This window comes from Pistacia vera, unplaced genomic scaffold, assembly GCF_008641045.1.
Source record: "Pistacia vera cultivar Batoury unplaced genomic scaffold, PisVer_v2 Contig321, whole genome shotgun sequence".
In the NCBI taxonomy this organism is placed as follows: Eukaryota; Viridiplantae; Streptophyta; class Magnoliopsida; order Sapindales; family Anacardiaceae; genus Pistacia; species Pistacia vera.
This window is the reverse complement of record NW_022196137.1, coordinates 120483-145643: the sequence shown is the minus strand read 5'-3', so window position 1 is coordinate 145643 and position 25161 is coordinate 120483. Positions and strand designations below refer to the sequence as shown.

The following is a 25161-nucleotide window of genomic DNA, read 5'->3' as shown; positions in this document are numbered from 1 at the left end:
TCTAGCCATATAATTGTATATAAATATTTATATCAATAAGGAAAGATGTATAGTTGTGAGTCCAAATTAGTTCACTTGAATTGATCTAAGCTTTATGTCATCTTGCACCTGCTTCATTGGGTTTTTTACACGTGGCACCCACTTCAACGGTGGAGATTGCCGTTACACTCACCGTTCCTGTCGTTATATCACCTTTCATAGAAGAAGAAACAACATAGATCTATCACCAAGATTTTTTTACTTTTTATATTAAGCAATGCCACTAAGTTACGTATATAAATAGGGTTATTGTCAAGTTTTGTTATTATAAAATAATAAATCTGTATCATTTTTCTTTTATTTAATCTATCTATTTAATTTAATTTACCCCTTTGGATTACACCATATCCGTCAATTATATGACTATGCTGTTAATTTTTACTTATTAAGAGTCAAATTAAAATTAGTTATAATTCAATTTTAGACCTACTATATTTACAATTTTGGTAGGTAGAGAATATCCAATGGCGGCAGGAGCTGTCTTTATATTCTTCTTCATGCGTTAATTTTGTTTTTTTCCCAATTATCATAAAGATGTTATTTATTGATAAGTTGTTGAAGAAAATGCCTGGAGTTATTAATTATCAATTAATTTATTGAATTTTGTAGCGTATGGTCCAAGTGGTTATTGTTAAGTGAGTTAGAATTAGAACAAATCAAATCAAACCAGCTTAGTCCTGTTGGTGTTTGACCTGAAAATAGATTCAATTTTGGTGCAATTATAGTAGATTGACTTAATTACATGCTTGATTCAACCATGCACAAACATAAAAATCATAATCATTCCACATATGTCACACACGTTCTTATAACCTATTATACTAATTCAAATTTGAAACAAATCAAGATATTCGTAAGAGATATGACTATATATATAAGTTTATAAAATAAATTGTCACATGTAAAGTTTATATATACTATAAGTGAAGAGAATGTTTTGGTCAAATTTTTGTATTGAGAAAATAAAAAAATGAACCATTGTTGGGTGATTTGATAGTGAAAGAACAAAGAAAAAATTAATATAATTTTCTAAATTCGAGTTCTTTTTATGGTAAAGAGCAAAATGAAAATTAACATAATCTTTCGAATTCGAGTCTCTCTGATTGTAATAAGAGTATACTATAATTTTTATCCAATAATTTTAAATCTTAATAGATTAATTAAGATATATATAAATCGATTGGAAGACTCTCCGCAATAAAAGATAAAATAAAATAAAAAAAGAGTTGGGCCTTCAACGTATAGTCATGCTAATTAATTAGACTAAATTTATAAAAAAAATTAGTTTGATGATTGAATATGAAAAGCCCCACCTTGTCAGGCAATGATGAAGAGTGGAAAAATTGAGCAGCCACCAACTTCATCTTATTTGGCAGGAATTATTATTCTTCAAAATAAAAAAAATAAAAAATAGAAAAAGTCGATATCAGATTTGTAACAATGGGCAACCACTATCTTATGTAGTACAGACAAATTTTGGCAAAAAGCACTACGTGTTTACGCATGTTCAAATTGAAAATTGCAAAGCTCATGGTTAATATATGTCAATGCTCCAATGCAGAAAATTGAAACGTGCATTTTTTTTTTCATTTTTTTATTTTATTTTAATAACTGACATTATTTTTAATTTTTTTAATATATTAACCCTAAAGTTAATATAAACAAATTAGGGGTGAAAAATTATTAATAAAGTTGGGTAGGAAAAAGTTTCAGTCCCCTTGTGGTGTATGTCAAACCATTTAACCATTAGGGTTAGTTATATGTAAGGAGTCTTGTGTTTGAGTTACAGGAATGTATCTGTCAAATTATGCAGTAACTTGGTCTATTGGGTTTATAGGGTGTTCTGTGACTGAAGATTAGAAATTAAGAATGTTCCGTGACCTGAGGATTAAGCAGACTTAAATATGGCTTGGGTTACTCGGGTACCTACAAAAATTATAAGGGTATTTAGTCTTTTCATAACTTTACCCTATCAGGTAACATATTCCATTAATGAAGATTGAAGACAGGTGGAATATTGTGATTCACTCAATGGTCAATTTCAAGAAGTAATATTGTGGAAGATTAGGTTGAAGACTAGTTATGAGCAATGAACGAATTGAAATATTGAATTGATCTTATCCAAGATTGCATGCTTACTAACTTGATGGTTTCAGTAAACGACTAAACTATATAAATAAATAATTAATAATTGATGCATACTTTGACAAACATATATGATGTTCTTGTTTGAATATATAATTGGATTTTGTATATATATGACTATCCCATCAACACTCTTGTTTAGGTGCTTGCTCTCATGTTTATCTTCAAAAATCTATCTTGGAAAATTGGTCATCCCTGAATGTTGTTCATTTAATTTGCATAATGAAAAGAAGTAGATCATTAGCAGATTTCGGCCAAAGAGTCCATGGAGGTATCCATTGAAGAAGATCATTTCCTTCCAAAAAAAGAAGATCTGAACAAAACTGTGGAAACAAAGAGGTTTGAGTGAAAAAAAAAAGCATGAATTCCACTTTCAGTTTAAGCAAAACAGCCCAGTTTATGAAACTTCTTATCTGGATTGGAATTAAGAAAATTCAAAGTTGAAAATATTTAAAGAAAAGAAGAGAAATATCCATATCCATGTCAATTCAATAATATCTATGGACACTAATCAGAAACCCTGATAGCAGTGGCGGATCCAGCCCTTTTTGGCCCACCCTCAAATTTTTTTTTTAATATTAATATGTATAATTTATATATTTGGCCCATCCTAACAAAAATATTAATGGATAAAAAATAGTAATGTATAATAAATTTTTATTTTGGCCCACCCCTGGATCCGCTACTGCCTGATAGTCGAGGTTAACGCTATCCTCAAATACGGTATCAAGTCAACCAAAGTTCATCCGACCATTCTACTAATCAATCCATTCTAATCAAGAATTCGTATGAATAATACTTTGGGTACTAATGGATGAGTACTAATTTGTGTACTAACTAAAGCATAGTACCCGTACTATGCGCATAGTACGGGTACTATGCTTTAGTTAGTACACAAATTAGTACTCATCCATTAGTAACCATAGCATCACTCATTCGTATAATACTAGGGTAATGTTACTCCACCCTAAATAATGGCTATTGGGGTAACGGTACGTAGGATTGTAGGAGATTTCTGCATAGAGCAAAATGAAAGGAGTAATGCTATGCTTACTCACCATCTTACAACCATCTTACTATCTTTGTAAATATAACGATAGTAGGGTACCATACGCATAGTACGGATACTATGTGAATTTTAATAAATGTAGTAAGATGGTAGTAAAACTGTGAGTAAACACAGTATTTCTGAAGTGAAAGAATTGAAGGTGGCCCATACCTTCTCTATTCCGGCCCAATTTTAGCATAACTAAGTGATAAGGCATAGTCACACATAAAATAATGAGTGGGCACCAATGGGTTTTGAACTCATTGAAAGGCCAAGAAGTAGAATATAACCTATGCTCATTTAATGTCCACATTAGAGGAAATATAATAAAAAGGCATCATAATATTAGATAATAATGTACAACTTTTGGAGAAATCTTTATTAATTAATTAATGCATGTTTTTGCAAGTGTCCAAGTAGGTGAAATTGGACTGTTTGTTTCTATTTTAAACTATTATTTATGAATTTCATAAGGGTAATTGATTAATTTGTCTACCTTTTTTCGCTACGTAAAAATATTTAAATAAAAATATGATGATCATAATCTCTAGTCCCCGCTTAACATTTGGACCATTCAAATGTCATAATGGAAACCACTCAATGAGTTATCTTGGCTTGACTAGCCCAAAAAAGATATAATAAATAAATATAAATATCGAAGTATTTAAATTAAATTAAAAAGGGTTAAAAAAAAAAGTTTTTTGGTGGTTTATGGGTGCCCTTAATTTTGAGATGATGTAAGGAAGAAGCATGAACAGAAGAATACAATAATGCAAACTATTTTTCATTTGGATGTATTTATTAAATATATTTGTAGGGCATGCTTTGTTAAATATCATTGTCAAATACAAATATATTTGATGATTTTTTTTTTTTTATTTGAGAAATATTTATCCAAAGAAGCAAAGAGTATCTCAATTGTTTCTTTGAATACAAATTTCATGATTTCACACTTATTTGACACTATTTTAGTTCAAATAAATAAATAAACTTAAAATAACAAAATAATATGTATTTTCCATTAAAAAAACCCACCTTCTAATAGTTAATATAAATAAAATATTATTAAAAAAGATTCAATCTAATATAAACAAATACCTTGTAATAATTATCTCTCTTTTGTGGTTTGATGACAAACCTTTTTACTATTGCAATTAGCTATAGATCTTGTCCTCGAGATAGAAGAAAAGGCTATTACAGGATTTTCCCAAAAAAAAATTTTTACTTTAATAATCACTTCTTTACAATCAATTGATTCTATGCTTTCACCAATACACTACTTAAAAGTGAATCAATGGGTGATTTTCTAAGGATAATACTTGGGTACTAATGGATGGGTACTAATTTGTGTACAACTACAAGCATAGTACCGTACTATGCGATAGTACGGGTACTATGCTTAGTTAGTACACAAATAGTACCCATCCATTAGTACCCATAGCATCACTCTTTTCTAAGGCCCCCACCTAAAATCTGTGGACCCACAAACTTTTGGGCCCACGTGGATTAGAAAAAAGGGTTAAAAAAAAAAAAGAAAATTATTTTTTCAAAAAAAAGGCCATTACAATTAGTGCATTGACCCTCTAGTGTCTAACTAGTGGGAGGCCAAAATCTAATTGTACTTGCAATATCAAAGACACAATTAGACAAGTAATTGCTTTTTAATTAAGATTACTAGCCGCAAAAGGGAGAGATTGGTGCCAAAGATAGGATAATTAAGGATAATTAATTAAACCTAGATCTATAAGTAATGTCTAAAGCTACGTAAATTTAAAGGCTCTATAATAATATTCTCCATATTCTACCCATATTAAAAGAGAGAGATTGGTGCGGTTGGCTCCCTATTTCTACCTATATTTCAATTTATTTTCAAATATTGTTTGGCACATTTATCTAGAAATATTCATATATTTTTTAGTCACTTTTGACCCTTAAGTTTATAATTTCATAAATACCCTAAAAAAGTTTAAAAATAACAAAAACACCCCATCAACCCATAGTCAGATTCTAGCAACCACATCGGTGGTAGCCGAAATCTGTATAATGGCCTACACCACGACCAGAAAATGGCCGGTAATTTACCGATCTGGCCGTCGTTGACTGAAAACGATGGGCATATCTTTGGTCGTCTCTGATGACCACAGATGGACTCTTTGACCTTTTTCGGCCATTGACTACCACATCTGTCGTAGATCTGACATTTTCTAGCGAGATTCATGTGGATTTGGCCGGAAAAGGCCATATCGATGCATACGACATAGATCCGACTGTCTGTATGTAACGCAATTTTTTGGCTAAATTTGATGGTGGTGGCAGGAATCTAGCACTGCGGGTGATGAGGTGTTTTTGTTATTTTATATGTTAGGGTGTTTAATTAGTTAGCAAAACCTAGGGACTTTTTTATAAATTTTTAAAATTTATCTTGTAATACTCTCCTATTCAACTACCAATATTATTCTCAAAATTTTATCAAAAATAAACCAAACGCACCTATAAATAAATATTCTAAGTTTCACAAACTTCAAGTTAAAGCCCAAGGAAAATGCCACGGCCATGTGGGTAGATTTCGTTCTGCAAAATGAAGGACACAATTGAGATGAGACTAATCAAATGCCACGTGATATTTGTATCCATGGCCACGTGGAACCTCCCTCGGATTGCATTTTATAAGGACTAAATAATGGAGAGTAGATCTCAAACAATAATAAAATGAATGAATTTATGAGAATTTCTTGAGATGGGTTTTGTTCTGTACATGTTACCTAACATTGTTAGTAGAATCTTTAAGGACATATTAATGAGGAAAAAAAAAGTGCAATTTAATGTTCAATAAATCATCACATACTTTAACAATCGATTTCAAAATATTTAGAATTCTCGTATTTAAGTAATATAAATCCATGTACTTTGTAGACTTAGATTAAAATAATGTTTAACTCTTAAACGTCTGATTAACTCCTATGTCTTAAAGGAGTAGTTTTGAATTCAAATAACAATTCATTCATAAGTCATAACTATATTTATAGTTAACTCCGAACTTTTAATTAGTTTCATTCCAATTAGAATTAGTAAATTAATTAGAAGTTTTTTAAACTCCATTAATGACATTAACTTTAAAGCTTGGTTCATTAAAGATAGAAAATCTCCCAGTTGCTCAAAAGATTAGATTTGTCACTAAAACCAATCCATTATCACGATTAAAAGAATAAACGACACCGTATAAATCTCTAACATACCTAAGAGCACTTTTAAATGACACAAGTTACAATGTCTCTCTGCAAATCCACATCATCGTCGCCAAGAAAGCGCGTCCTTGTCCCCCACACGACACCGTTTTATGTTGACCTACACGTATACATGCGATATCTACATACGTACATTATACACCTAAAAAAAAAAAAAATACATGTGAATTTTTTTCCTTGGGCCGTCCTTTTCCATTTCTCTACCCGACAAACAGAAACGCTCGCTCACTCGTCTACAATCAGACACAGCACACACTCACACACACAAAACACGAAGACTCAAACTCAAAATCAAACTCGAACTCACTTGTCTGTTTGTGTTTGTGTTTTTTTTTTTTTTTTTTAAGGCTGAATCCAGGTTTCAACTATGAGATTACTGAAAACCCATATTATTCGGCGACATTTCCTGCAAGTAAAACCCTAAGGCCGACGTCAGCTTCAAATCTTAGCCTACGCTTAAGAAGACCCGGAACCCGAGACCGACCGGTGACGAAGTCCGGAGCTCCGGTTGACGGAGCCGACCGAGACCCCACTCTTGAAGTGAAAGGTTGAAGATAAGGAGAGGAATCGGAAGGTGAGGTTGAGGATGAAGAGGTTTATGAGGGTGGCCGGAGAAGTCGCTGGAAACACCAAAAGGCGGCGGGAGTTGTGTCTGCGAGAAGCTTGCTGTTGGACTTTGGCGGTTGCAGGGGTCGGAGAATAGCAGTGGTGGCCACGGAGAGTGTTTGGATCGGTTAGGGTTTCAGGTGAGGTTTAAAGGTTGAGACCTTTTTGTGGTTTGTTTATTGTTTGAGATCGGTGTTGTGTTTGATTTGAGGAATTTAAATGAAATATTATTGTGGGGTTTGTGTAATAATTTGATTGAAGTGATTTCTTGCTTGTTGTGAAGTTTTGTAGTTTGAGTGAGACTGATACTGATCTTTACGGCTCCGTCATTATCATTTTTTATGTTTTTGATTACTCTTGTTGCTTAATTTGAAGGGTTTTGTGTGTTTGTGCACCAAGTTTTATACTTGTCAGTTTGATCATGATTTTGTCATAGCAGCAGTGTTCTTTAGCTTGGTTTATACTACTTTGGAGTCACCATGATGTCCAGCTTCACAATGACCAGGAACGCGCATAAAAAAATAGTGGTGACCAAGATTTTGAGGGTGATTGAGTCTGAGCCAATTGTGTAGGTAGCCATAGGAGATGCGGCATTACAGGACTGGAAATCTTGATGTGCCACTTCCTTTACATTGTGAAATTAATTGAGGTACATATACATAAAACAAAGCAGCTTCTAACATATAATAAATCTAGCTGCAGATTCCCAAAAACACAACCAAATTATTTCCCGAGGCTTTTGCCTATCATGTGTCTTTTCACTTAGACTTCTAGCTTTGTTTAATGTCACAAAAAGCTTATTATTACATTCTCAATTCATATGCTTCAATTAATTGGTTCCGCAGGCATTGAAAATGGGCAACCAAGATGAAATTGCAGAGTTCCCTTCAGAGCCTTTCATCGAGATCAAATGCTTAAGTTTTTACGAAATACAACAAAGTTTACCGCTATACATAGAAAATAATGAGCAAAGTATCAACCAGCAGGAGGAAGAAACTAACACTGAAACTTGAAACATGCTCATGATTGCTAACCAGGTAATATCGCTGTATTTTAGTTTTCTCCATTTTTGTTGTATTCTTATAGCTTTTACTTTAATGATGAGCAGAGTATCCACCAACTGTTTGTGGAAATTCCCCAACGTAACTCACGTAACTTAAAAGTTCAAAAAATAGAGTATGGCTATTGCTTCTGTTGATTGAAATTTCTTTTGATGTTTCAGTTGGCTCCACTGAATCATCCTAAGAATAAATACGTCTTAGAAATTTGTGATGGTGGTGGTGACTTCCTCTTGCTTAAGTTACTTCCCCTCAAACCCAATTTAACCATATGTTATATTACCGCCAAAAAGATTTGCACAAGAGAAATGTTTTGCATATTTGCTGCCACCATTTGTTTAAGAATTTGTTGGTGCTAGTCTTACTGTTTTATCTATTCAACTGGTGTGATTGACTGAGATATAGTGTATGAACAGATGTCTCCATTTGAGGGAGCTCCGGAGGAGTTTGATCAGACAATATTTGCTGTACGGAAGGACAGCACCATTGGGCCAGATGAGGTACTTGCTCATAATTTTGTTAAGGAGCAACAAAGGTAGTATTCAAGGATCTATACAAGTCTTACTTTAATGATCTCAAAACGAAATGTGACTGCACAAGAACTGCAGAAGGAGTTACACGGACACTGCCAACTTCACTTTGCGTTGTGGAGTATGCCAAATTGGGGTCATTGGCCAGAAGGTTATTTCTTATCTATGCTAACTGTGTTGACCTTAAAATAGTAAAATTAAAAAAATTAAAAAAGCTGAAAAAAAAAATGGTTTAATTATGCATCTTCATAATATTCTCTCTAACCAAAACCAACTTTTATATTGGTTCTTAAGTTCAACCAAAATAAGCCCCCTTTATTATTGTAAAACTTCATTCATGAATCATGAACGCATTAAAAAAAAAAAAAAATTTCGAGCAACATTTTCTCAAAACACAACCAAATTTGTAGGCCAAAAAATCCAAGAAGTGGCAGTACTTGTATCTCCATCTTCTGTTAACAATTGAAGGACCTATTATGCTCCAAAGGCCCTTAAGAAATCCTAGTGTCATGCTCACATTGAACCAATCCACTTCAAGTTTGATTACCATCTTTTGATCCACTATTTTCAAGATCTGGTGTTGGAACAATCTCTGTACGGTTCTTTGGAAGCGGAAATCTACAAAGTTCATTGTTGATATAGGAGGATGCATCAAAGCTTCGAAGTTGAGTGCCCGAAGGAATTTTCCCAGTCAAGTGGTTATTGGATAAGTTCAAATGACCCAAAAAAATCAAACTTGACATACCAGGGATTTCACCGTGAAGTTGATTTGAAGAAAAATCAACAGATTCCAATGATCCGATTGCCCCACTCAGAATTATGCCGTGAAAAAAATTATGAGATAAAATTAAGGATTGCAAGACTTTAAGATTTGTCATTTCCATCGGAATTTCTCCTGATAGCTTATTGTTGGACAAGTCAATGCTTCTTACCAAATTTAAAATTGTATTATATTCCATCACTTTACCTTTCATTACAAGCAATGCATCCCCGAAGATACTTACACCGTTAACAGCATCATATTGTATTCTGTTTGGTGAAGAACAGTTTACTGTCTCCAGGGCTGTAAAATTATTTATAGAAAAATCACATATCTTAAAAGTTCAAAACATAGAGTATGGCTATATGCTTCTGTGATTGAAATTTCTTTTGATGTTTCATTGGCTCCACTGAATCCTAAGAATAAATACGTGTTAGAAATTTTGATGGTGGTGGTGATCCTCTTGCTAAGTTACTTCCCTCAAACCAATTTTACCATATGTTATATTACATATTTGCATATACCGCCAAAAAGATTGCACAAGAGAAATGTTTTTGCATATTGCTGCCACCATTTGTTTAAGAATTTGTTGGTGCTTACTCTTAATGTTTATCTATTCAACTCATGTGTGATTGACTGAGATATGGTGTATGAACAGATGTCTCCATTTGAGGGAGCTCTGGAGGAGTTTGATCAGACCATATTTGCTGTACGGAAGGACAGGACCATTGCAGCTGAGGGACTTGCTCATAATTTGTGTTAAGACTTAAGTCAATTCTTTAAAATTTTGTAAATGTTCATATCTCAAAACGAAATGTGACTGCACAAGAAATGTTATAGCATTGTGGTTTCTAGCTGTCCATTGTGAGATAGATTTCCAGATGTGGAAATCTTTTTTTTCATTTATTATTTAGATTTAGCATTCTGAAGCAGTTTACTCTTCATTGTTAACACACGTAATACTTGTGTTTGCTATTTCCCAGGAAAAGGATTACACGGACACTGCCAACTTCACTTTGCGTTGTGGAGTATGCCAAATTGGCTTCATTGGCCAGAAGGTTATTTCTTATCTATGCTAACTGTGTTGACCTTAAAATATAAAATAAAAAAATAAAGCTGAAAAAATCCATGGTACATGTGCGAATGTGCCATGCCAGTTTCTCCATCTCTAGTTCTTTTTTCTCATCATGATTTACAAATCTTATGCTTTTACTGATGATGCTTATTTACATAATTGTACAGGAGGCTGTGGAGCATGCGACGGGCCATGTTAATTTTCAGGAATATAGATAGCAGTAAGACTCTTTGACATCAGAATTCACTGGCTGCTGAAGAACCAATAAACGTTTTATGTTACCTTTGGAATTGTTGTAGAAATATTGTGCTGTATGATTGAAAAGATGTACTACTTTTATTCTGGAATTATGTACAAAATCAAAAGTTAATTACCTTATATGCAAGAATACGGAGTAATGCTTTTAATCTGGTTCAATTATGCATCTTAGTAATATTCTCTCATCCAACTTTTGTATTGGTTTTGTACCTCCATCTTCTGCTAACAATTGAAAGACCTATTATACCCCAGAGCCCATCACAAATCCTAGTGCACTGTCACATTGAACAATCCGCTTCTTGTTCATTACCATCTTTTGATCTCTATTTTTTAAGCTCTGGTGTCGAACAATCTCTGTACAGTTCTTTGGAAGCGGAAATCCACAAAATTCATGTTGGTATAAGAGGATGCATCAGAGCTTTGAAGTTGAGTGCCGAAGGAATTTCCAGTCAAATGGTATTGGATAAGTTCAAATGACAAAAAAATTCAACTGACATACTCGAGGATTTCACCAGAAGTTTATTGAAAAAAAATCAACATTCCAATATCCAAAAGGTAACCTATTAGGTGGAGGGGTCCCCTCTTATAAGCCCAAACTTTTTAAATGCGCTTCATGTGGATTGTGACATTTTCTTCCCTCTAACTAATTACGACCAAATTAACTAACTATTTACCGCCCATTAATTGAAGTTGATGAGCTTGGGCTTCAGCTCCATGCATGCGTGGGAAACGGGAAAAGAGTTGTGTGAATACAATAGTTTTTCAATATATGTTTGAAATGTAGTTTTTGTAGAAAACGTTTTCTCCAAAGACAAAGGCTAATCAGTGGGCATTGTTTGTTTTCCTCCGTTAATAACTTTTAATTCAACAACCTAAAACAGATAGCTAAAGGGCCAAAAACAATATATTAAGTGCTTATGCCAAGGCCAACAGTAATGATTTCTCGGTTGAAATCACAAAGTAAACATGAATCATTGGATTATTGTAATACAATCTTACATAATTGAGGTACAAAAAAACAAAGCAGCTCCTACATATTATAAATCTAGCTGAGATTCCCAAACACAACCCATTTTTCCCCAAGGCTTGTCTATCCTATTTCATCTTTAAAATGAAGAAAGTTCATATCATTCAACATCTTTTGTTCCTATCATTGAAATTTCCCTTAAGTAATTAATTGTGAATCTCTCTATTAATAAAGAAATTAAATTAAGTAATGTTCATCATGATCATTCCAATGAAATTTCAATAAAGATGGTTTGCCTTTGTAAGGTTACAAAATTCAAATCACAACTCACAAAATTGAGGGCATTTCTAAAGTACTTTTCCTACTGTTTTTTCTTCTGATTGTGCTAGACTATATCTAAATCGCCACTCAATATATTTAGGACTTGAGTGTGCGCTAAAACACCAATGGGCCATTCAGATTTTTAATCATAATGTTATCTTTCACTTCCAGCCTCTCAAAATTGGGTGTGATATTGATCGTTTAGGTATAAACTAATATTTAAGGCATCTGTACAAATTCTCTTAATAACTAATTGGAGTAGAGCCATCAAGTTTATTGTCATTCAATAAATGGCTTGCAATGAATTACTCTCAAATAAACAATATGAAAAACCGGCCTACACAAGAAGGCTCAAAGAATATACAGAAATCAAACACTTCAAGCCCAAAAGAGAATACCCTGCCGAACCGAGAGCCAAGCCAAGCCCAGGCATCAACAAGGAAAAAGGCCGTTCATTCGTAGTCCACAAAATCTCCCCAGCCCAATCCCTTAGCAAAAAGAGATGAACCTTGGTTGGTGATGGAGAAGAGGCTGCTGTGGAAGGGAAGTTACCATGAAACCAGGCACAACTAAGGTCGACGCCATTGCAATGACAGACCGGTTAAAGTATCTCAAGTGACTCGATACCCGACCATGAGCAGCAATCAGTATCCTCTTTCCAAGACATTGTTACTTCTCCTGCTTTTCAAGAAACAGGGCATTATGTACAAGAGAAGAGACATTTTTTCACTTCTTGTTTTGTATAATGTCACAAAAAGCTTATTATGACATTTTGATTTCATATGCTTCAAATAATTGGTTCCGCAGGCATTGAAAAGGGCAAGCAAGATGAAATTGCAGAGTTCCCTTCAGAGCCTTCCACCAGATCGAACGCTTCGGTTTTCACCGAAAAAAGAAAGATTACCGCTGTATTTTAGTTTCTTCATTTTTGTTTTTTTCTTGTAGCTTTTAATTTAATGATGAGCAGAGTATCCACCTGGTTGTGGAAATTCCAAACGTAACTCAAATATCTTAAAAGTTGAAAACATAGAGTATGGCTATTGCTTGTGTTGATTGAAATTTCTTTTGATTTTTCAGTTGGCTCCACTGAATCATCCTAAGAGTAATGGATTAGTTGACATCTAATTAAAGCATGCTAGACTATTTGATGGTGCTAAACTTACTAGTATAGCAACTCCAACTATCAAATTTCTCATGTTAACCCAAATTAAAACAATTTTCGACCATAAGAGGCATTAGGTTTGGTGGACTAAAAAAGGGACTAGAAATGGATAATACCATTCCCTTGTAAAGAATCACGCATGAATAGTATGTGTTGTGTGGTTGGTTTAGGCGATGACCTTTTGACTTATTTTGCAGTTGGCTCAGCCGATAATTGAAAATGTTATTTTTCTCTTATCATGATAAACAAACTGAAGGGACATTGGGTGCTTTATATGAATTTCCTATATTCTCTGCAGTTCTCAATTTATTCTAAAATTAGGTCTGGTGGTTCTTTGCTCAAAAGAAGTTTCAATAGATTGCATATGCACTTCATTTCAGTGAATTTGTTGGGCCCCGTGTGTTTTGTGTCACAATCACGTTGTATGTTATTTTGGTCACTTGTTGATTAGTTGTACTGACGTGTTATTTGTTTACTTGAAGGTGCCATTGAACTCTCCATATTAGCGGATTTATGGACGTGAAATTGCAGCATATGATATTCAGAACACTAGATGTGATTTATTGGCCAGGTTACAAATATTCGCATCGTTTCATCGATTCCGCAAATTTGCATTACTAAATTTTTCTTCTCTTTTTCCTTTTATGTTCTATTGACAGGAAAAGAAGTATTCTGAAAGAGTTAGCTGATCTATGACGGGCTTCATTATGATGCTTTAGCTGTATGAAACCTTATGATCCATTCCTTCAAATAAAATTAATTTTCTTTTATGTTTTAATTGATGATATGGTCAATAATGTATTATTATAGCTCATATAGAAAGCCGACATCTCCATCAATGCTGTAAGAACTCCTGGTCAAGGAGAATCAATCAGTTTATGGATGTAGCTAGATATGTGGGCTGGTGGCCCAAAAGTTAAAAAATGTCATAACTAAAACTTGCATTTATAAATACTTTAGAAATTTGTAATGGGTGGTGAATTCCTCTTGCTTAAGTTACTTCCCAACCCTATTTTAACCAATAGTTATTACATATTTGCATGTACCGCAAAAGATTTGCAAAGAGAGGAATATTTTGCATATTTGCTGCCACCATTTGTTTAAGAATTGTGTGGTGCTAGTCTTAATGTTTTATCTATTCACTCGTGTGCTTGACTGAGATATGGTGTATCAACAGAGTCTCCATTTGAGGGAGCTCCGGAGGAGTTTGATCAGACTATATTTGCTGTGCGGAAGACAGGACCATTGGGCCAGCTGAGGGACTTGCTCATAATTTTGTTAAGGAGCAACAAAGGTAGTATTTAAGGATCTATCAAGTCCTACTTTAATGATCAATTCTTTAAAATTTTAAATGTCATATCTCAAAACGAAATGTGACTGCACAAGAACTGGATTATAGTTCAAATGTTATTATGCATTGTGGTTTCTAGCTGTCTGTTGTGAGAGAGATTTCCAGATCTTAGAAATCTTTTTTTTCATTTTATTATTTCTATGTATTTAGCATTCTGAAGCAGTTTACTTTCATTGTTACTCTAACCTAATACATTGTGTTGCTATTTCCCAGGAAAAGGAGTTACACGGACACTGCAACTTCACTTTGCGTTGTGGAGTATGCCAAATGGTCATTGCCAGAAGGTATTTTATCTATGCAACTGTGTTGACCTTATACATTGTTCAAAAAGAGTACAGGAACTGCAATTCACTTCGTGTGAGTAGCAAATGGGTCATTGGCCAGAAGGTATTTTTATCTATGCAATGTGTTGACCTTAAGATAGTAAAATTACATAATAAAGCTGAAAAAATCCATGGTACATATGTGAATGTGCCATGCCAGTTTTCTCATGTTCTTAGTCTTTCTTTCCATCAAGATTTCAAATTCTTATGCTTGTTACGATGATGCTTCTTTTACATAATTGTAGGAGGCTGTGGAGCATGCTCAAGCAACGGGCCATGCTAATTTTCAGGAATATAGATAACAGTAAGCATTTGAGAAACCGTCGTAAACCGACCCATTTTGTTTCAGTGAACTCTTTGACATCAGAATTCACTGGCTTGCTGAAGAATAATAAACGTTTTATGTTACCTTGGAATTTGCAAATATTAGTGCTGTTGATCTTATATTATGCGATTATTACAAAATCAAAAGTTAATTACTGTTATATGCAAGATAAGGAGTAATGCTTTGATGTACGGCTTATAGATACTTCTCAATGTTGAGGAATAATTGCTTCCATTTTTCTGAATGGGGGGTATTGGGCTCCTTATTTTTTCCAATTATTATGAAAAAATTGACAAAAAGTCTTCTAGCCGATAGCAATTAATGTATCATACATTCATTCGACTATTTAGTAAGATATATTTTTAAATAAACATTATAATAGGTGATTAATTAGGTAAAAGACTTCTAGTAGCACATAATAATTTTGACAATAAAACCTTTGATTGGATTATTTGACCAATTACAAATAAAACTGACCCAGTAATAATATTGAATAAGAACCATTTTCAGAGTTTCAAATAGAGGGCAAACAAAAGGACAAAATGAGAAAGAAAGTACAAACTGCAAGTAAGCTTCATCTAAATCTATCAAGGATTTTGTGAATTTGAGCATAACCAGTTTACACATAACTCACACTAGATTTTTCAAAAATCTTAAAGGAAATCAAACTTTTTCTTCTCATTCAACAACAAAATCCCAAAAAAATAAAATAAATAATAAAATAATCTTGAAGAGCAAATTAATCCAAAAGAAAAAAACCACTCCCAAAGAGCAAATAAATTTTGTATTTTTGGCTGAACATGTTGATATTCCCGCAAAAACTTCAAGAAAACTAGTTACTTTAAAGAGATTTCAAAAAGTATTGAACTTGTTTTTGAAAGAGAAAAACATGGATTCATCATAGACATTGATATTTTTATGCGTAATTGAGAATTAAGTATTTGTTATGCGCAAAAACTGGGTTTATTGATGTAGTATTGTAAAGAAGAATTTTCTTTCATTCAACATATATGAAAGTTTAATGAGAATTTTGGAAGAAATTACTTAGGTTTTTAGGTAAGATTAAGATTGAGGAATTTTTGGGGTGAACCACCATTTGTGCTGATGGATAGAGGGGCGCTGGTTGAAAACGTCTGATGTGAGTTTGAGTTGTACCAGGGAAATTACCATACCTAAAAAAAAAAAAAAAAAAAAAAGAATTTCTTGGGGTGCTTTATAGCTTGCATTTGTTTTTGGTTTTATATCAAGAGTTTCATGGTGTTTTGTTTAATTCAATCCTATGCGTGTACGTTACAATGATTGAAGGTTTCTCTTTTGTTACCAAATAGCAATCAATTTGTAGAGTGGTGAAAAATTGAGTGTAAGTTATGGTAAACTTTTTTTCTCAATTTATATGAACAATTAGATTAGATTAGACAAGGGTGGTTAGTTTATGGTCATTTTAAGTCAATAATTTATGTTACAATAGGCTAACCATAAATAATATGATAATTTTTAATGAGGATAAAATAAGTATTTCAGTGGTCAAAGTGGTCAATCATAAATGGAGACTTAAAAAAAAAAAAAAAAAAGGTTTAATTTGATATTTTCTCAAACTAAGGCAGAAGTTTTGAAACGAGGGGTGAGAATAATTTAAGAAAAGAAAGGTGAAAAACTGTAATTCGGACTATAATTTAATACTGAAGTTTTTGCAGAATTGGTGGATATGTTTCCACTTAGAAAAGGCAGGACCAACTTTCAAGGCATATTTATCTGAAGTTGGACTTATATGATATAATATGATAGAGATCAGTGAGGAGCTAAAGTTACGAGCGGTTCCATTTCCAAGGAAAAACATCGATTTATGATCTTTAAACTTGATTAATAATTTACTTTATTTGTGGACACGATATTTCTACTTTTAACTGCTTCATTTTACATTTACTTGCCAGACTGATGATGATATATTTAGTACTGAGAAGGTGAGAGATTTTACAAATATCTAATTACTAAGGTGAAAAGGCATAAATTTGCATGTTATGAAGAGGTTATTTATATATATATTATATTATATCTATATATATATTATATAATGATGGGAAAGGATGCCCATTCAGGAACATTTAGTTTGCGTTGCGCGAAAAATACCCACTTTTCCCTTGTTTCAAATATTTTTTCTATTTAACCCTAAAAAATTTAAAATTTAATATTATTTAATAATTATTAAATTAAAATATTAATAGTTAAATTAAATTATGTTTTACCCTTCAGTTACAACCATGACATTCATCGGCCAACCATGGTTACTAGAATACAACTTCAACTATTATTGCATGAAGGACAAGTTGTCATTGGTTCATTTTACATTTCAAAACTTTTGGTAATCAAAGGTGTTATGAGATCTATATAATCCGAATAGAGGATTTGAATGAATAAAAACTAACAAATAATTAAAAAAAGACATGGGGAAAGGTACACAAAATTGAGTACAATTTTTTGGCTGACGTATGCCTTACAAAAGAATATAATTTTTGGCCAACCCATTTCAATCCGTTTCCAACCCCAATTCGGACTTATGCATCCTCGTTGTCTCCATGAATTGTACTAGTGCTTGCTTCACTTCTTGTTTTCACAAGAGAATCAAGAACAATATATATATATATATTTTGGTAACCGAATGTCGAGGCTAGCTTGTCGTACTCAACTAATCCTCAGGATTCATTGAACACTTACAAGTCCAAAGAACTAAGTAAGTCATAAATGTATTGGGTAAGTAATCCAAAGATTTGAACCTAAATTGAACCAAAAATTCAAGAAAAAAGAGTAAACCTCTTTGACCGTAAGCCAAACCCTTGGGGTAATGAAGACTAATAGGCAGTGTCTAGATGGATATTGACCCAATTTTTATGATAAACCATTTTTTAGCTTCCTAAAATTGAAAATAATATATATAATTTTTCAAGTGCTTTATGAACTGAGTTTGACTGCTTGTTATAACAGAATGGTTGATGTGTTTGCCAATTGAATGAATTTTCGAAGATGCACACCACACCCCATATGCAAAAATATCATATGATTTGAGACAAGTTATAATATGTATAAAAGAGAAACAGTAAAAGGAATTGTATATTGAATACTCGAATGATGATAAGTTTGATCTTTCTCTCCCATTGGTACATCAAATCGTGGCAGACATGGGGGCCATTCGCTAAAGAAAATAGGGGGAAATTATTAGCTTCAGGGTGTCTTAACTTTTGTGCATTGAAAAATAGGGGTTGTGGCGCGAATGGTGGGTCATCTCCTCAAAAAGGATATAAAAGAAGCTCATTATATATATAATTTACCATAAAATTAACAAATAAAAAAAAAAAAAAAATCGATCTTGTTTTAATTGTAACTTTCCCTGCAACTCCAGTGTCGCTAATCTTTCTTTTAATTTGATAAGTCAATAGTCTACAGACATGGTGGGTCATTGATTCACTTACAAAAGCAGAGCATACGTGTTGAGAGGAATGGGAAAATAAGCTTTTTAATTACTCTGAAGTTGGACTACTTTACAAGTACACGTTCTCATTTATCACCATCGGCAACACAGTTTTTGTGATCTAAAGTTACAAGGCGAGGTTTCAGTTCATTTTCAATAGTAGACTTTCAATCAGGAAACATTGATCCATCAACCCATTCGGTACGATCTTGTAACGAACAATAATTGCTTTTGCTACTGCTTTTAGTTGGTTGAGATTTTGGTGTAGTTGATACTTCTGGTTTCGTTATTATCTACTTGCAGCACTACTTTACTATTATTTGATTCTCTGAAGATAATTATTGATCTAAATCTTGAGCTAAGGGATAGTCAACTGAAAGTCTATGTGTGTGAGGTAATGAATCACTTTTCGATCTTGCAAGATGTTAATTAATTTCATATCAATATATATTATATATATATATATAATCTTAGGTTTAGAGATTTTGAAATATATGAAAATGTTGTGAATCTTTGGACTTACAGCACCACTCTATAGTATTTGATCTCCAAGAAAGTATTTTTTGCTTCATATTTAAGGATATAATGCTTACAGTAAAGAAGGTTCACTCTCGGTCTTTGGATCTTCATTTTGATCTATTGAGCTTACTTTTGGTTTTAAATTAATGATCTTAGATTGGAAGTGATTTATATTTTTTTTGTGTTCATTAATCTTCATTTGCTCATAGGTGAATTAGATTTTGCAAAATTTATGAGATATAAAAGTACCAGATTAGGTGAATTTCGGAGTTAAAATTTTCCATTCATAGATTGCTTGAGAATCTTTGGACATATCTAGAAAATTGATTAATTATCTGTCAAAATACTATCTTTGTACTGTTTATATTTCTAATTTTGCCCTATCACTCATTTTACGGATTTTGATTTCTTTCTAAATTCATTAATTCGCATCCCTAAATAAAAAAAAAAAAAAATAAAAATGAAAAAAATGTGAAAAAAATTGAAGCACAACAGGATGTATGATATTTTGCTTACACACCAGGTATAGGTATGAATACTAACTTTAATATTTTTAAATATATCTTAACATAATTTATTTCTATTATGTTGTTGAATGGAGTTTAGCATCTTATCTCAACATATAAAAAGATAAAAAGATGCTTAAAAAACAGGCCATACTTTAAAACCACCTTTGAAACAATAATAGAATAAGTGTACCAATTATAATGCTGTTATACCAACTCAAAATTCAAATTAATCAAAGGATAAGAAATTGTAATGTTGATCGATCAGAGTTGGAACTAAAAATGTGTGGTTCTCACTTCCTTTGCTTCATAATGAAGCGAGTTTGCAAATGTGACACACCTTCTCCAAGCTCGGAAGTGATAGAGTTCTCGCAAATATCTGAATATCAGATCTACATTGAGGTGAGCTTTCAAGATATATATCATCATCTATATTTAGATAATACTTACTATTGTCTACACTTCCAAAAATATAGAATAAAATAATTACCTTGAATAGCATAAGCTTCGAGAATTTGTCTTTTGATTTGTGGGAGACCAATTAAAATATGTCATTCCTTCACTTCAATTATTTTAATTACATTTGAGAGGAAAAAAGAAAAAAGGGAAACCTAAAAGATTAAGTACATGATAAGATATAAAAACACCTTGTTTCTGCTAACACCTCAATGGCCGATTAGAATTCATTATTCATAAAGTTTTGATAGATAGTTTGTGTTTACGTTTGCAGCTTGTTTAGATTGTGTGGCGATATTTATCTCAGTGAAGTTCTAAGAATACTGAAGCCACTCTTACTCGAGGAGAAAGTGATTCAAAAGTAAGCAACCTTTTCTTTCTTTTCGTTCATTTGTTTTAGATAAACATTACTATAATTAAGTGTTACTATAGTGATTGTGTAAAATTAGTAAGATTTTGGATTAAAAATCAGTTTAAAAAAAAACATTAAATTTATTTTTGGGCATATCTGTCAATACAAAATCTAACCCTTTTAATCTTCAAATCAATTAGGTAGTTCATTATTTTCAAGTCTAGTTCTGCTTCTCAAGACAAGGTATTGCTTCCACATTGAACTCTCTTATGATATTTAATGCTTTCAAATGTTTAATTTACATAATTCCTAATGTTGAAGTTAAGATTAAATTGTGACATGGCTTTAGAATTAGCTCTCTTATGACATTGTTTACTACAGCGAAAACAACTTTTTTACCACCTTTTAAGGGTGGAAAAAAAAAAAAATCAAATTTGGAGATCTTTCAAGTATACCTTATTACAATTAATTTTCCATTTTATAGTCATCGTCAAACACAAATAGATAAGAGATTTTGCAAATATCTAACGATCTGAAGTTAATTTTCATGTTCAATATGATACTTACAATCATTTGAACATCATCTGGAAAATTGATTAATCACTAGAAAACTTACTTTGCTAATGTTTATCTTTCTGATTTAACCTTATCAAACCTATATTTTATCAATTTTTGATTTATTTCAATAATTTCAGTGATTTGTTTATTAGGTATCTAATAAAATTGAAGGTAGGGAAAAGTAAATCAGTTGGTGTTGTTAGTTTGATTGTGTGTGAGGGTATATTTCACTTGAAATGGTATGTGTAAGGCAGGGGCGGACCCAGGCCCTTTGGGGTGGCGGCTCGCCCTCAAACTTTTAAAAAAAATTTGCGAAGTTTTTTAAAAGGTAAAAAAAAAGAGAAAAAGTAGGTGTTACTCTTTTTTATATTCAAGTTTTCTTTCTCAATTCAAACTTCCCTTCCCTTTTACGATTACAGGATTTGGAGGGATTGATCCATATTTTTGTAAATCTTTGGTGTATTTTATTCCAGAGCGAACTATAGAGTTGTGATTTGAAATTCTATACAATTTATGTAGAATATTTTGGGAATTTCGCGGCGCTATGTACAATGAGTATACATATTTCTTTCCCTATGATTTTGTGATTGAATCTCGATAGGATTTAGGATAATTCTCATACAAATGGCCATAATGCTACCTAATTTTATCTACATCTATCCTCCGGCTGGAGGCTAAAAGATGATTTTGAGTATAGAATGACAGTTTTTGAGACGCGCTAAACATATTAACTTGAGCTTGGAACACTCAGAATGACTGATTTAGAAGCTACCCTTAGAAAGCTAAGAGAGCAGGAGCTTACAACTTCATTGTTTGCGGTTGTCTTTTCTAATTCTGACTGGGAAAAGGTTGAAGAAACTTGGCTTGAAGTTGTGAACAGTACATTGGATAATCACGAAAGGAAACACGTCTCTTGGAGTGCTTAGTATTTCTACCATAACTTGAGCTGGAGATCCTCGGACCCGTGTTCTGATCTAAACGAGTAGAAAACATTAATTAAAGGCGATACAATGTCCATATTTTTAATACATTTCAACATAGTAAGACTCTTGTCATGCTGCAAATTTTGGCTCGAAAGATTCTCTCTGACGGCAAGAAAAAAGCCTTCTGAGCTGCAGCGGAAATCGTCAGATGTGAAAATAAAAACGACGTGATTTGGCTTGCTAGGGCTTGTCCTGTAAGTGAAAGCCGGTGAATAATTGCCAAAAACGTAAGAAAAAAGGCACTGGTTCGTCATGGAAGGCAGCTTGTGAAGAAGAAGTATTGAGATTTGGGCTTCAAATTAGAGAAGATTCGTCCCACTTTGCTTGTTTGTTCAAGATGGAATTTGATGCAGTTTGTTTTGTATTTGTGTTGTTGTTTTGGTAGAACTGAGTTGTAGTCGATGTTTGATGTAACCTTAATACAATTGATTCAAATTTATATGAATTAATTTATTTGAGTCTTTAATTAATCAATGAGTGTTTATCTCTTGCTTAATAACGTTTGGATGTTGATTTACCATTTCAAATGTGTGTTGTTCACAAATGAGATGAGAAATGATTTGTGATGTGCTTTGGAAAAATAAGTACGATTAAGCAAACACCAGCGAGTAGTTTTTAGCGATGTAGAGGAGAGAGGTTAGCGATTTATGAAATCTAGAAGAATCATAAAGATTAAAAGACTTGAGCTATATCTTCATAAGCTTAAAAGACTTTAACTACTCTTCATTCTGTTCAGGTGCGAAAGCTTAATAGGGATAAGTAGGAAAATTATAGCGAGAATGTATGTTTATAACTTAGGGAATTCAATTGTTCAATAAGAATAGACATGATAATAGATTCTATGATGCGGGTTAGCTATCTAGTGAAAATCACCAACTGAGCAAATTTTTTTTGCATGTTGTTTAATAGTAAGTTGTCTGCGGTTTCGCTTATATTCAGTGATCATCATTTATTGTTCTTAATTGATTTAGTAGTTAATTTTTTATCAACCAACTTTATTGTTGCTTCAAATTAGGACTTAAACTAGAGGAAAGCGGTACTTAGTAACCTACCTGTCGGGAACGATCTTACTATCACTGTATACTTTGTCGACCTAGTGCATTTGCTATTTTTGCATGTTTATCAAAAATAGCATCAGTAAAACTCTTTGATTATATGGATTTAAAGGGATCGTTAGGATTATATCCCGGTGGTTTTTATATGTTTCACATTGAAGAGGTTTTTCCACGTAACAATTTTCTTATGTTTCCTTGGGAATGGCGAGTTATTTTCTTATGTTTTCATACGTTGATTGGCAAACAGTGGCAGAGCGGAGGGCCCCCCTCTGCGGCAAAAATCCTGGGTCCGCCACTGGTGTAAGGGATAGTGAAGTGGAGTTCTAAGTGTCCAACCGGCAGTATTACTGAGCGTTGCTTACCAACAAAGAGGATGGAAAATATAACTTTTATGCTTTCCATAATATTTAATAATACATGATCTCTTAGTATGTTTTTTAATGGAGCTTAGCAGCTGATATATCACGTCGGATTAGAAATCTTATCCAACATGCGTACATTCATATAGAAAATTGAAAGGGCCCGCTTTAAACAACATCTGAACCAATAATTGAAGCAAGTGCACCCAAGAAATTAAACTTTAAAGATCAAGGACATGCCACAATTCCAATGTTTCTAGTTGTATACCAATTCCAATGTACAAAATTAGTTAAGGATAGAATTTGTAACGTGATTATCAAAGCTGGACTAAAAATGTCTGTTTATTACTTGTATGAACGTAGGCTTTGCAAATTGTGAGCCTCAACATTCTCAAGCTTGTAAGTGATAGGGATTTTGCAAAATATATGACCATGGTATCTACTGCTGAGGTGAGTTTTCAAGATATATAGCATATTCATCTATTTTGTAAGGTTAGTGATGGTTTTATAAACTCATTGTATCCTAATTAGTACTCATTGACATATAAATACAAAAATTTATTATAGAAGAAACATAATTGTTATTCTTCATATACCAAGATTGTATATTGAATATTTCTTAAATGTTCTATTGTGTCATTAATGGTATGTTCACTCGTGTTATGCTCGTAGCAGGTAACAAAGTTTCAAGTCTCAAAGTGAGGTCTTTTTCTAGGTTACAACCTTCCAATATTTAGGAGATTTCTAAGATTTGACGGAAACTATTTATTACTTTAATACTATTGTTTCTGGTTTTGCTAAGCTAGATATGTAATTATTCTACTTTCAAATATTTAACTTATATTCTAAGAAAGAAAAGGAAAAATTAAAGATTAAGGATGAGATAAGATATATAAACACTTGGTGTGGCATAACACCCTCCATGCGATTGAGATTCTTTATTCAAATTTTGATTAGCTAGTGTGTTGTCTATCATTGCAGCTTGTTTGAGGATTTTGTGGCAATATTTATTTAGGGAAAGTTACAAGAAGTTATGAAGCCATCTCTACTACTCAAGAAAGTAAGCACATTTGTTCTTTTTTTTCTATTTCATTCGCTTAGGTAATATTTAGTAGCATTCTTCAAATCAACGCATTTTGTCGGAATTTCATAGAAAATGAGGGACCCATTGCTTTACAAATATATATAATAATACAAATAGTTTCGATCACATCTTATATGAATATTGTTAGTTACTATTTTTTTGTATTTAACCCAAAACTTGAGCGAAAGAAAAAAAATATAATTGGGTTTTATAAATGTTATGTATACTCATGGAATTAAACGATTTAATTATTCTAATGAGTATTTATATGATTTTTCTTCAGATTTACTATATAACTGTATCACTTTGCCTCCATTTTGTCCTCAAATCTTTTGGCAATCTTTTACATTATTACCATATGTAAATCTAAGTATTGTCATTACATTGATTCTTTCTTATTAAATAATATTACGAAGACCTATTTTAAAAAACAAAAAAAATCTCTTTATACTATAAGATTTATATAGTTAACTGAAATCTTAATATGCATTTTGCAAATGTACTAATGAATATAAAAAAAAAAAAATCAGACTTTGAATTTTGAATTTAAAAAATGATCACATTATTTTACAGTATATCATTCATAGGGTGTGTGTGGTACAGTATTTGAGTA

At 32.5% G+C, this 25161-nt stretch overlaps 1 protein-coding gene and 1 pseudogene across 13 annotated transcripts in view; both read left to right on the top strand.

Moving 5' to 3' along the window:
* Positions 1-10189, top strand: part of LOC116137227 (disease resistance protein At4g27190-like) — a 90023-nt gene extending 79834 nt beyond the window's left edge. For 11 of the 13 annotated variants that reach the window (XM_031422905.1, XM_031422901.1, XM_031422904.1 and 8 more), the window contains 2 exons: positions 7929-8120; positions 8558-8657. In XM_031422905.1, the coding sequence (XP_031278765.1) occupies positions 7929-8096 (168 nt within the window). In that variant the 3' untranslated portion in view covers positions 8097-8120; positions 8558-8657. Of the gene's footprint in view, positions 1-7928; positions 8121-8557; positions 8658-10089 lie in introns of those variants that run through there. The other 2 variants (XM_031422896.1, XM_031422907.1) reach the window with 2 other exon arrangements.
* Positions 10190-12685: 2496 nt separating this feature from the next.
* Positions 12686-25161, top strand: part of LOC116137223 — a 52980-nt pseudogene continuing 40504 nt past the window's right edge.